Source organism: Pelobates fuscus, chromosome 2, assembly GCF_036172605.1.
Source record: "Pelobates fuscus isolate aPelFus1 chromosome 2, aPelFus1.pri, whole genome shotgun sequence".
NCBI classification, from domain to species: Eukaryota; Metazoa; Chordata; class Amphibia; order Anura; family Pelobatidae; genus Pelobates; species Pelobates fuscus.
Window position 1 is genome coordinate 150,426,226 of NC_086318.1, and position 14,895 is coordinate 150,441,120.

General features: G+C 40.3%; 1 protein-coding gene across 1 annotated transcript; it reads left to right on the forward strand.

Moving 5' to 3' along the window:
• Positions 1-1,912: 1,912 nt before the first annotated feature.
• LOC134586895 (deoxyribodipyrimidine photo-lyase-like) lies at positions 1,913-14,584 on the forward strand. The gene is made up of 10 exons (XM_063442819.1): positions 1,913-1,983; positions 5,513-5,998; positions 6,525-6,670; positions 6,748-6,930; positions 7,169-7,327; positions 8,090-8,288; positions 8,440-8,592; positions 10,122-10,243; positions 12,270-12,429; positions 14,338-14,584. The coding sequence occupies exons 2-10, from the start codon at positions 5,581-5,583 to the stop codon at positions 14,487-14,489; spliced, it is 1,692 nt and encodes a 563-aa protein (XP_063298889.1). The 5' UTR covers positions 1,913-1,983; positions 5,513-5,580; the 3' UTR covers positions 14,490-14,584.
• Positions 14,585-14,895: the final 311 nt, after the last annotated feature.

Genomic DNA, 14,895 nt, shown 5'->3' on the forward strand with positions numbered 1-14,895 from the left:
GGGTAAAGGAGCTTGGGGGACCTATCATATTTTAGATTTGGGAGGTGCAATAGTTAGAGAGGGGGTCAGCAGTGTATTAGATAGGGCGGCGGGGTCAGCAGTGTATTATAGTGGGGGGTGGGGTCAGCAGTGTATTAGATGGGGGGATGGGGTTAGTAGTGTATTAGATGGGGCAGCAGTGTATTAGATGGGGGAGGGGATCAGCAGTGTATTAGATGGGGGAGGGGATCAGCAGTGTATTAGATGGGGGAGGGGATCAGCAGTGTATTAGATGTTGTGTTCTTTCTTTAAAATATGTTAATTAGTTCAGATCACACACACCATAGCATTATAGCATTAAAGTACCAGGAGCTGAGCTGTGAACTGCTCACTAACTGGTTTAGAACTCCAGACATATTACACCAGATTTCTGATGAGGTATCAAGTTTGTGGCATTACATTACCTGGTGTCGAAGTGGCACTGTATATATATATATATATATATATATATATATATATATATATATAGTGAAGAAGGGGCCCAGCACATGCGATCTTCAGCTTCTGATAGCTCCTCTATTTTGAGCCTGGCTGGCTTGCCGTGCGGAGCATTGAGGCAACGCTCTCTTGGCTGGGGTCTCGCAAACATTAGAGAGAAAGCTACTGGAATCAAAGATCTCCCTCACCAGCCCGCTGGCACTAAGATGCGGCAGTCAGCAGGTGAGGGAGAGAGGAGACCCAGGAGCTCTAACCTGCAGCTCCACCGGGTTCTCCTCTCGCGAGCATGGAGCGTTGCTGTAATTATCTTGACAACGCTCCGGATCTCACAAGAGTGAATTCTAGCCCCAGGAGCTGCAGACTTGAGTTCACTCTTCATTAGGACTACCAGGGCATGAAAGCAGTGTTCCCCCTCCCTGAGCAAAGGTAAGAAGGGGGGGGGCACATAATATATATTTATTTAATTTAAAAAATAAAAATACATACACACATATATTTGTCCCCATCTACCCCCCTTCCATACAGCCCTGTACCAGTCAAACATTGCACCCCGCACACACACTGCAGTTATTAAAAGCAATTTGTTTCTAATGCGTTGATATAAAGCCTTTGAAAACAGTCACCCAAATTCACGTAAATAATATTGGAGCAGACACAAATATGTGTCCAGGACAATAGTACTGTATCCGTGGTAAGGCAAAGTGCCATAAAGGGACACTATAGTCACCCAGACCACTCAAGCTCAATGAAGTGGTCTGGGTGCAATGTCCCTCAGGCTTTAACCCTTCACATGTAAACATAGCAGTTTCACAGAAACTGCTATGTTTACATTGCAGGGTTAAGCCAACCTCTAGTGGCTGTCTTCCTTACATCCGCTAGAGGCGCTTCTGCGACGCTGGATGCGAATTTCGCATCCAGCGTGCAGAGCGTCCATAGGAAAGCATTGAGAAATGCTTTCCTATGGACGGTTACAATGCGCGTGCGGCTCTTGCCGCGCATACGCATTCCACTCCACTCGGGAGCTAATGTCGGGGGAGGAAAGGTTTTAACCCCTTCAGCCCAGGGGGAGGGGGACCCTAAGGGTGAGAGTCTTCCAAGGATTATGTACTGTTTTCCTAACACTATAGTGATCATATACTGTCAAATGCTAACACTGTTTCCTAGCACAGCCTCTTATATAGCTATAAACCCAAAATTGAAACAAATGCAGACATCTGAAATAATGTGTATTTGAGATACTTGACCGTGTAGCAATTTGCTACACTATGTAGCAACGCCGAGTTGGCTCCACCCCATTCTCTGGCGACACAAACAGCAAAACACGAATGAAAATGAGTGCAGCCTCTTGTTCTCCAGCGCTCACCGAGCAGGAAGAGCCCAACGCGAGAGTAGAAGAGACACACACCCCTGCCTGACGTCATCCTGAAAGTCCTCTATTTTGCTGTTTTATGTAAGCCGCTGGCGCGCGCCTCCGAATGTTATACAAGGAGGAAGCACGCGCTGCGGGTACAGTATTGCTGGGAGAGATGCGGGGCTAAATGTTTTATGCGGCGGGGGTGATGCACGTTCCTGATAGAATTCTATGAAGGAATACTGGGAGACGTGTAGAACGCGGGGTTATGCATGAATGGTTCAGAGTGAGCTAACTCCGTGCAGTCCATCTATTGTGGACTGGGGTTACCTTGATACTAAAGCGAACTAGCTTGGCTGGCTCCTGTATTTTAAATAATGCAGGTTAGAGATGAGGGACTGTGCATGTATGTACTTTTTCTGCATTCTGTGCATGAATTTATATATCTATCTAATCAGAATCATCCAAATAGATGTCAGACTTTATATTTCTTTTTGTTGGTGAGAAATGATGAGCATGATTCGAGTGAGAACCTGCATCAACCAATTGTTAAATTTAACATAAATTGTCAGATATTTAACGTGACACTCGAAGCACCATAACCACTACATTCTACGTGAATATTCTCTGCATATTCCGCCTCACTTTCTGTGTCAAAATAAAAGTGAACATCTGAGAAATAGAATACGTTTCTGGTACACAAAGTGACGTAAATATTAAAGTAATATTCCAAGCACCATTACTACTATAGCATGTTGTAGTGGTTGTAGTACCCTGGTGCCCCTATCGTAGGTAGATTTTGATTTCTTACTTTCGGTTTGTTGGCCATTGCTCTTGATAGAAGCTTCACTTGGCTCTCCTGAGCTAAATCCTGAGTGCAGGGGGTAAAACCATGTACTGGGAATGTTGTTAATTGAGCCCTGTATTTTCACAAAAACTTGGCAAGATAGCAATTCTATTCTCACTAGGTGTAGCTGAACCCAATTTTTAGTGATTTAATTTTTTATTTTATTTATTACAATAGCACACATCAAGATTACTAAATTAACCTCTAAACTCCTGTTTGTATATTTATGCAACAATAATTGTATACACAATGATTTTTATAAATAGGGGAGTTGAATGCTATTTTAGAGGGTCCCTAACTTCACCTTTTATTTTAACCCTACCCTAGGCTGTTTACCGTATATACTCTAGTATAAGCCGGCCCGAATATAATCCGAGGCCCCTAATTTTACCCCAAAAAACTAGGAAAACGTATTGACTCGAGTATAAGACTAGGGTGGGAAATGCAGCAGCTACTGGTAAATTTCTAAATAAAATTAGATCCTAAAAAAATTATATTAATTGAATATTTATTTACAGTGTGTGTATATAATGAATGCAGTGTGTGCGTATGAGTGCAGTGTGTGTATATGAATGAAGTGTGAGTGTGTGATGCAGTGTGTGTTTGTGTATGTGTTGGTGGGGGGTGGGCATTTTGATTATTGTTATTTTTTAATTGTTATTTTAATCATTTTTTTTTGTTTTATTATTTATTTTATTAATTATTATTTTCATTTTTTTGTTATATTGTTATTTTTTTAATTATTATTATTTTTAATATTTTATTATTATGTATTTTTTTTTCGTCCCCCCCTCTCTGCTTGATACATGGCAGGGAGGGGGGCTCTCACTCCCTGGTGGTCCAGTGGATGGGCACTGTGTAGGAGGGGGGCTGGCAGAGAGCACTTACCTCTCCTGAAGCTCCTGTCAGCTCCCTCCTCCTCCGCGCCGGTCCGTTCAGCACCTCTGTCAGCTCACAGTGTAAGTGTCGCGGCCGCACTATGACCCCGCGGCTCTCGCAAGACTTACACTGGGAGCTGGCAGAGGTACTGAACGGACCGGTGCGGAGGAGGAGGGAGCTGACAGGAGCTGCAGGAGAGGGAAGTAAACGCACACAGCCCCCTGTCTGTATTATGGCAATGTAAGTTGCCATAATACAGACATTGACTCGAGTATAAGCCGAGTTGGGGTTTTTCAGCACAAAAAATGTGCTGAGTATATACGGTAATATGATTCTGAGCTGTTTGTATTGATGGGATCTGGCAATGAATCAGGCAAAACTACTCAAAATCATGGACTGTATTGAGAGTCTATTTTTATTTATTAAAAACATGACATGCACACACTGGTATTGTGTCTTTTATTGAACTGGTGTTGCAAACAGAACCGTGTAGTCCAAGCATGTCAAAAAGGCTAACACGGGCCAAATAGACAAGGTTTAAGTTTATGTGGGCCACAAAAAAAAAAAAGTTTGACCTAGGCCATTACAAACAAACTCAAATTACTTGTATCCTTCTCATGCAAACAATATGTAATCCTGGGTACATATATATATAAAATATATAGAATATATATATTTTTAAAATTATATTTTTGAGTAAATGTATATAATTTACTCAAAAGTTTCAATTCAAGTTACTTACTATGCCCCCCAATCGTCCCTCGTCCCCCGTCCCACTCTAATACACTGCCCTCTCTCCCTCCACTCTAATTTAATACTCCACTCCCTTCAATTTAACACACTGCCCCCTACCTCATTAACCCCCAATTTAATACACTGCCCTCCCTCTCCCCAATTTAATACATTGCCCCCACTCCCAGCCCCATTAATTTAATACACTACACTACAGGAAGGTTCCCCCAAGACTCTTTTCTTCTACTTTAAGCCATCTTCCAGTCCAGCCCTGCATGATCTTCTCTGATCAACCAGGACGACACATAGCTCCTCTTGCACTGCGAGCAGCAGGAAATGGAGAGTGGCTGGCCTGCTCTCCAGGGAACCAGTCACTCTGCGCACTGTAGCGCCGCTGTGCAACCGCTGGATATTACTCCATACGATGCAGCATGTGATCAGACACAGCCTGCGGGGGGGCCACATGACAAACAGCCCCAGGGCAGGCAGCCTACTGGAAAATTTCCCGGTATCCCAGTAGACCAGTCTGGCCCTGGGCCTTAAAAATACCCATCGTGGGCCACATGTTTGACATGTTTGGTGTAGTCAGTAATAGATCAGCTAGCTGACCATCATTTACACAAATGGCTGAGATCATGGAGCTGAAAACAAGATGCCACCCATTGTGTAGATGCTGGAACAGACTATGGTTTCATCTTTTCTAAATCTCAGTTCCACGAGATGCAAACCGCTTTATCCGCCCTTGGATAACTGATTTTATTGACCCCAGTTTGCTCAGCACTTGCTTCCTAATAATCAAATGCTTCTCAGCGAGAAACACTGAGGACAAATGTCACACGCATCACTCTCTGCACAAGTGGCCAATCCAGTGGCAACTCTCTCACTTCATGACCATACCTCCAGTCCCAACATGTTTTCCTATTGGCCAGTGGCAACAACAGCTCATGTACGCACACATCTTCGTTCTGTGAATTATATTAACTTGAAAAAGTGCTACACTACATTCTAAATTAGAATTGACAGTGCTACAGGTAGATAATGATCTCACCTTATTGCTTTTATAAGGAAGAGACATATGAGTTCTAAATAATATTTGCTCCTTTTGTGTGCAGAAATATTCATGAATGAGTATTCAATAATAAACCGTTTGAGATATTCACTGTTACGCTGTGCCTCTTGCATTTAGTGAATTCTTACCTCTGTTTTTGTTAACAACTACCCTGCAGGCTAATACCAAGGTGTCAGTAGACTAATCCTGAGGTGTCTTAAGAGAGCTTGGGTGGCCACCAGAGCCATGTCTCAAAAGGGAAAGTCACTCAAATCCAAAAAAGCATCTGGAAGCAAGATGTCCGATGGGAGTCAGGAAGATGATTTAAAGCTGGATTCCAAAAAAATAAAGTCACCCACTACCAAAGGCCCAGAAAAGCGCAAGCCTCTATCTAAGCAGTCTAGCCTAGGAAAAGCTATATCGCAGTCAAGCAGTAGTGAACATTCTGATGTTGATGCCAAAAAGAGGAAGAAGCAGAATGATTTAGAAGCCAGTGGTGGTTCTCTTCTGGAGACTATCCAGAAGTCCCGTCTCAATGCAGCTTTGTCTGTTTCAGAATTTAAATTCAACAAGAAGAGAGTTCGACTGGTATCTAGTGAGGCAGATCTAAAAGATGATGCCCTGGGTATTGTGTATTGGATGTCACGGGATCAAAGAGCTCAAGGTGTGTATCTCAATGAATTGTGGGTAAGAACTCAAGTTGCTTTCTGATGTTAGGTTTACTGTTAAAAACTGATTTTGAGATCAAAAATAGTTTTGTTTTTAACCCCTTAAGGACCAAACTTCTGGAATAAAAGGGAATCATGACATGTCATGTGTCCTTAAGGGGTTAATTTTATTTAATTTGCATTGCTACGTAAATCATTGCTTCCCAACCCAGTCCTCAAGGCACACCAATAATCTAGGCTTTGTCAGTATCCTCATAGGAACAGAATTGGGAAATTGTGCTGTCAGTGTTCCTTGATGAAGGAGTTGGGAATAGCAGACATTCAATAGTGTGTTGTTCTCCTGTTTCTCTAACTGTATGTTTCTATGTTACCACATGCTTCAACTATACCAATATATTTCAATAAAAAAAAAAAAATAGATCTGTTTGTTTCAGAAAAAAAAGTGTTATGTAGTATTTTGTTTTTTATTTTGTTTGTAGAACCTGCTAACTGATCACAACTTTTCCCTTGTATCCTTTACAGATAACTGGGCTTTCCTTTACGCTCAGCGTCTGGCTCTCAAACAGAAGTTGCCTTTGCATGTAACTTTCTGCCTGGTGCCCAAATTTTTGAATGCTACAATTCGGCATTATGGCTTCATGGTAAAGGGCCTACAAGAGATTGCCGAGGTACACACTAAATCTGCCATTAAAGGGATCCAATTTCTGTTTACTTTCTCCCATTAACCAATAGTTTATTTTTCCAGGAGTGCAATGCCTTGAACATTCCTTTTCACCTACTTATTGGATATGCTAAAGATGTTCTTCCAAGCTTTGTCAAGGAGCATGGCATTGGCGGGGTGGTAACTGACTTTTCCCCCTTGCGTGTCCCAATGCAGTGGGTGGAGGATGTTTGTGAGAAATTGCCCAAAAATGTACCACTAGTGCAGGTAAATATCTGCTTCATAAACTATAAATTATATATGTGTGTGCATGCAAGCAAGAAACCTAACACAAGGCAGTAATAAACAAATAAGGAAAAAAACAGGGACCAAGACTATGGGAAATACATATATACAATGTATTGGCACTGCCTGTGTGGCTGACATATGTTTCTTATTTATTGACATTTTATTGTCTTGTCTGTCTCTTGAAATTTATATTTGAAGCTTCATGCTTGGTTTGTAGGTGGATGCTCATAACATTGTCCCATGCTGGATTGCCTCCAACAAACTGGAGTACGGAGCTCGGACCATTCGCAAGAAAATCCACGATCAGCTCTCTCAGTTCTTGACAGAATTTCCTCCCCTCATACAGCACCCTTACACCTCAAAATTTCAACCAGAAGTATGTATGTCAGATGTCGTATTGTATTCTGTGTAGTTGTTTCTGCTGTCATGTTGCAGGATTCTGCTTTATCTTATGTCAATACATATACATACATATATATGTGTGTGTATTGCATCATAAATTGTCCGTGAGCATTGTGAAACCATCTGTCGTGTCTTTCACCACAGGTTTATAGTTTTACTCATATATTATTCATATACCATGTTGCTAGAAATGACTTTATTACAAAGCCTTGCAAACCTCAGCAGTCAAAATATAAACAAGATGACAGCAGCAGCCTACACTTTTCTGACTACAACACAACCCTCCAGAGAACAAGCCTGAGAAGGAAAACGTAACGATAACTCGGTACTCATTCATGATGGTTAACTTTATAGATATGTTTTTGCAGTTGGTCCAAAAGAAGGTGAAAAAAACAGATTTCCTGTTGTGCAACAAACAAAACGGGGGCAAATTCTTCTTGATTTCGAATTAACCATTGTGACGTCATTATCCTGCTAGGAACAAGAGATCCAGGCAGGCTAATGTGACTTTTGTGCAAATTTAGCATCTGACACCAGCACACCCAACATGCGGGCGCCACACTGCCAATGGAGGCATATGCTTTTCTGTTTATTTAATAATCATCAGTGATCTTGTGTTGGAATTGATCATGAAAACCAAAGGCTATTGCTAGATTGTTTAGTATATGTATTGTAAGTGCCTGTGTTTTGTCAGATTTGTTTGACTGATAATAGTTCTCTGTTCTCCACTGCACAGCCTATTGATTGGGATCAGTGCTATGCCAGTCTTGAAGTGGACCGAACCGTAAAAGAGGTTGAATGGGCTAAGCCAGGGACCAGTGGAGGAATGGCTGTACTTCAGGAGTTTTTATCAGAAAAGCTCAAAAATTTTAATTCTGACCGAAATAACCCAAACCGGAAAGCTCTCAGTAACCTGTCACCGTGGTTTCACTTTGGTGAGTCTGTACTCCTGAGACAATGTTTGTAAACCAAAAGTATATTTTTTTTTTTTGGCTTACTCCCATAAACAGAGACCACCTTTTTGGATCTTGTTTCCTTGAATCTTTCTCTTTTTTAAAACTTCTTGCTGTCTCTGCCGAATCTCAGGGCAGGTTGCTGTGCAGCGAGCCATACTAGAGGTGCAGAAGTATCGCAGCAAGTACAAGGAATCTGTAGACAGTTTTGTGGAGGAAGCAGTGGTGAGGAGAGAGCTGGCTGACAACTTTTGCTACTTCAACAAAAATTATGACAAAATAGAAGGTAAATAGCTTTCCCACGGCTTGTTATTGGTGTTCCAACGCACCAGTTACTGTCTCTGTATATTGTAAAACTGACACCTCTTTGTGTTTTCTATGAGAGCATTACATATTGTGGGCATTGGAAATGGACAGCAATTTACTAACCTAAGGCAAACCGTAGTTCTCTGAGATAACGTTTGCTCGGAAGATGTAATTTTATAATTGTTCAAATGCAGGATGTATTTGCATGCTAGCAGTGTATATGTCATCTGCACAATTGTCGCACCTCTTTTCTTCTTAAATGAAGTCCCTAGTGACTGATATTGAGCCAGGACAACTGCAATATATAATGAGATATACACTACAACAGGGGGTCAGCAACCTACGTCACATGTGCCATGCATGGCACTCTAGGTGCTTTTAAACAGCACTCAAGACTGTCAAAGAGTGGCTCTGGCCCATAAAGAGTACTTAGTGCAAACTGATTGGTTAGGGGAAATCCTCAATTTACGCATTTCAGCACTTATAGGAGGTAACCTCAGATCACTTTATCCCAGTACTTGTGAATGGGAATCCGCACTGGATTAGCGCAGTCCGCAGAAGCTATTGCAGCTCTTGCCCTTGACCTGTACCTTGACCTGTCTCCCCCTCATACAAATAATACAAACATCCCCCACACACAAACACATCCCCACAACACCACTGACAATCCACACACATGCACACAGCGCCACAAGCAACCTGTCACATACAGTACCCTAAGCAGCCCCACACATACACACATTGTGACATTTTACACAAGCAACCCCCATACACAGCCCACTTTCATAGGGATCATATACAATACTATTAACTACTCCTGAACGTATACTTTATAATATAACAGCTCACATATGCACAAGTACAACGCTGCAAAGCAACTGCAGCACCCATGAATAAAACAAGCAAAGTACGGTAACATGCACACGTCAATTTTAAAACCGAGGATCAGCACACCAAGAGACTTCAAAAAAATTTTTTGTACAGTACTACTGAAAGGTTTCCTACCCCGCACTACAACATGTAAAAAAAATTGTTTTCTTCTATCATACAAAAACACAAATGCATTTTGATTGACTTCTAATGGAAGAGACAGTTCTTTGTTCCCTCATCCTAATAAACGGGGAATAATGCAATGTGGTTAAAAAAAAAACTAAAAAAAAATTTACATTTACACTTATGTATTTTGTGTAACATCACCGACCCATATTGCGTAAACTGATAAATATTGTATGAGCCAAGGCATGCTTGGGCTTTTCTTCAACAGTACCATATGTGCACGTGTTCTATGCACAAGGCACTGCTAGGGTTAATCTAACAGACATGTGCCCGGCAAAGCATGTAAATAAAAAATGATAAAAGAGCACAACCCATTGCTAACCTCTATTTAGAAAATTGGTTTTGCAAAAATCTCTCAAGTGCCAATTCTGTGTGTGTGTGATATTTGATTTCTTATTTTTTTTTGTTTGCACAATTTTTTATTAACAAATCATCAATGACTATTGCTTCTAGGTGCTTACGATTGGGCTAAAAATACATTGAAAGATCATGCAAAGGACAAGAGGACTCATTTGTATAGTCTGGAGAAACTCGAAGGTGGCAAGACTCATGATCCCTTGTGGAATGCAGCACAGGTAAAGCATCTACATCCCAGAAGACTATTTGTATTACCCAGACTAGGGTGCTAACAGCTGTTTTTATTATACCGTTTCTAATCCGAAATTACAAACACTTTCCAATTCTCCTAAATAAATCATTTTAGCAATGTGGTATTAGTCAGTTATACGCTCTCCAGTGCTTTAGCTGGTCTAATATACAAGATTAGGTTATCTGATTACAGGAAGAATCATCTTGTCTCTGTTCACATAGATAAAACTATGAGAACACCTAAACCGCTTACGCTGCTGGCATGTGTAAAATTTAACAAATACTGGCTATCATTTCATTTTCTTCTCCTGCCATTTCCACAAACCTAGTTTTTTAGGCTAAAGTTTACTTTCTCCTGCCTTTTGGTGACATCAGTAACTATAATGGAGGATACCAATCTATAATAACACACTGTGGTGCAGTAAATCCTTGTGGCCAACAGACTGCAAGGCGGCAGGGTTGCAAGAAATGTTGTTTATGTGTACGAGATCTTTCAGTTTACTCACCCTTTGTCCCATGCCTTCTAACCACATAAGTAACAAGTCCCCAAACAACAATGCATTAACTCCATCTAGAATAGATTACTTTACCGCCACCCCCCCCCCCCCTTTTTTTTTTTACCATCTTTTCATTCCTTTGTTTTCCACTGCCTTTTCAAAAACATATACTTTTGTGTCTGTTTTGCGTAAGTTTGGTAATAGACCTCTGCACATGTTTGAAAACATTATGTAGATATATTCCCTCCAAACCCTTTTGTATTCCTGACTTTAGTTTCATTTTTCATTGTTTAGCAATGGGATGTGTTGTGCAAACACAAACTATATCACATTTCCCTGTGATTAGTTTTTTTTTTTTCCCACAGAGAGGAGAAACCATTTTCTATCCATGGACTCACTCTAGCCTGTTTAAATGTCAGAGGGTTATTACAAGTACTCCTAAAAGCAGCATTTTTATTTTTATTTTTTTTAATTAGATTTTGTCACACTGACTGTATGTTATTTTCTAAAATTCTGTAAATGTACTTATTTTACTTAAAGGGGCAATCTAAGCAGTATAACCACAGACACATGTTTGGATATAGTAGTAGCATGCTGCCATCCTCTCTTTTTGTGTTAAATCGTTTTGGAATGGTTTGATCCAACCAGAAGGTCATCCAAGTGGCTGAGGCCTTGCCCCTTGCTGTCCATCACTAATGTGGAAGTACACTATCACCTTAAAAACAACAAATTGCTCCAAGGTGTTCATTGGCTGAGCTTGTCATATGACACTGTCAGTGAATGCCATTCAATAATATAACTTCTTCATTAGGGATATGGACAGGTAAGGGCATTTATGTCAAACAGTTCAATCTGTTTGACACATAATCAGAGATGATCCAGGGATGAACTTTCACTCACCAGCAGTTAGTGGTGAATGGAAATGTTATTCAAATGTTAAATGAATGCACAAAATAAACTAATTGGAAAAACGTTAACGTTTCTAAAGCTTTTGCTTGCAGCCCCATTCCAGAACAGGAAGAGATTCCACCTATCCGATGCATTTTCTCAGTTTTTTTTTTCTCAGTGTGTGCGTATAGAATAAAAACTGGACGGATCTTGGACTGAAAGAGGATAACTGATATTTCTCATTTGATGCCACTGATACATTAAGGCCTTCTTATAGCTTCAGGGATTTAATTTATTTTATTTCTACAAATTGCTGCCATTATAAGTCAATAGGGGCTTTTAGAGCAGTGCTTCCCAAACCAGTTCTCATAGCCCACCATCAATGCAGGATTTCTGTATTTCCCTGTTTTATTCCAATGGAGATACTGACAAAACCTGGACTTTTGGTGGGTTTTGAGAACTGGTTTGGAAGCCATTGTTCTAAAGTATTGTTGTTGACATTTTCTCTATTCACAAGTGAAGATTAAAAATGAAACGGTAAAAACCATTGTGTGGTACAAAAATTGCCCTTATCCAGCAGTAATGTACCACCAAACTCAATGTGTATCTGCTTTGCCTCCTGACACAGTTGCAGATGGTTCATGAAGGGAAGATGCATGGCTTCTTGCGGATGTACTGGGCCAAAAAAATCCTTGAGTGGACCAGTTCCCCAGAAGAGGCTCTAAATTTTGCAATTTACCTTAATGACCGATATGAGCTGGATGGACGAGATCCCAATGGATATGTAGGTTAGTGTAAAGGAAAATGGAAAATTGTTATTTTGTAAACAGCAACTCCCAACATAATGGATAGGTATTTTTATTTATATATATATATATATATATATTGGCAAAAGAGCTATTTAATATGATGATAGCCATATATAAAGTGGATTTATCACTTGTGAGAATTTAGCAGAACCGAATAGCTAACTAAATGTTAACTGTGGTTTGTTCTATTTATTTATTTTTAAAAAATCGTACTTTATTTCCCCTTGGTGTACAGGCCGTACTGCCCACACTGCACACAGCATTTAAATTACGTTAAAGGGACATCATAGGCATTATAGTTTTTACCCTGAGTAAGCGTCTCTGGCTGCCCAAATCCTGGCTACTACTCAATGTTTAGCTAAGGCAGAGATTATACACTTCCTTCTAGCCATATGAACTCGTACCAGCAATGGGTGCAGTGATAGGCTGAAAGCAGTCAGTTGACACACTCAACCAATCACTGCCACTCATTGCTGCTAATGCTTATATGTAGCACAGCAGCACAGGGGGATGGACAGCTGGGGACTGTACAATTATTTAATGCTGAATGGAAGGATGTGTGAGGGAATGTTAGACACTAGAACCATTTCAATGAGGTGAAGCAGTTAAACTGCCTACAGTATCCTTTTAATGAAGCAGTACCCGAATGCATACATACACATTTCTGTGGCATCATGGGATGGTGAAGCTGACAAAACATGAAAGTTCAGCAGCGTGTGGTTTTTACTTATCACCTATCTAATGGGCCATGCCCAACACCACTATTTTTCGCACATACATGCCTAACCCCAATCACACAGACGTTTAGCGAATACCTCTTACAGATATAGAACAACACAGACAAACACTAAAACTCAAGCACATGTTATCTCCAACTCTCACAATAAATTATGTGCACACTATTTACTCACATAAATGTTTTCATTTACACGCTTATAGAAATAGTCCCTTCTCCTTAGCTCCATTAGCAGGAAGGAAGAATGGGTACAGTGTTCCGGAGTTATGATATACAAACTATCCCTTCTGTCTAGGTAGCAGGAGACTTACAATGTCTACTCCCCCAGCACATTGTTTAAAAGGACACTATAGTCATCTGAACAAATTCATTTTAATGAAGCCGTTTTGGTGTATAGATCATGCCCCTGCAGTCTCACTGCTCAATTCTCTGCTAGTTACGAGTTCAATCACTTTGTTTATACAGCCCTAGTCACACCTCCTTGCATGTGACTTACACAGCTTCCTAAACACTTCCCGTAAAGAGTCATCTAATGTTTATACTTCCTTTATTGCAAATTCTGTTTAATTTAGAATTTCTTATCTCCTGCTCTGTTAATATATTGCTAGCCCCTGCAGGAGCCTTGTGTCTGTAATTTAAGTCCAATATACAGAGCAGGAGGTACAAACTTTTAAAGTAAGTTACATCTGATTGAAAATTAAACCATTTTGTTTCCATGAAGGCTGTCAGTCAGAGCCAGGGGAGATGTGGCTAGGGCTGCATAAACTGAAAAAAAATTAATTTGACTCTAAATGACACATAATTGAGCAGTGAGACTGCAGAGGCTTGATCTATGTACTAAAACTGCTGCATTAAGCTAAAATTGCTTGGTGACTACAGTGTCCTTTTAAGGCAAGCAGGAAGGTGCCAACATTTATGCCTGGTATTCTAATTATCAAAAGAATGAGTCTGCCACTCTAGGACAATATATTGCTGAACAAACCACATCGTACACGAAAATAAATGTCATATGGCGAAAAGAAAAGCATTTAGATGTTGGCATTTGCTGATCAGCTAAATGGCTTTCTGAATCTATTGTGGTCACACATCTTGATGTTTGAGTGTTAATGCAAATCAAGATCAGTTTCTTACTGTTGCCATTTCCTTTCCAGGTTGCATGTGGTCAATATGTGGCATACACGACCAAGGATGGGCAGAACGTGCTGTATTTGGGAAGATCAGATACATGAACTATCAAGGCTGTAAGAGGAAATTTGATGTGGGAGAGTTTGAGCGTCAATATCACCCCAAAAAGTTCAGTTAACTGAATATTTTTAGCGTAATGCAGGAATCTTCATCATATCCTCAGGGAGCTTTGTCATAATGATTTTGGTCTGTTACATTATTTCTCTGTGTTAAGTCTCTTATCATTTCATTAACTTAACCCCTTAAGGACCAAACTTCTGGAATAAAAGGGAATCATGACATGTCTCACACGTCATGTGTCCTTAAGGGGTTAAAGAACATGTCTCCATAAGCATAATGTAGGAAGTTTTAGTTCTTTGTACAAACTCAGCACTTCTCATCTTCCGTAGCATTACTTATTTAGCACTTTGGTTTCCATGGGTATTGCACCAGAATAGTACCTATTTTTGCCTTAAAAAAAAAAATAAATCACTTTGGATTCATAGGACTGTATTAAGTGACACAGCGGCAAATGGAATTCTAAG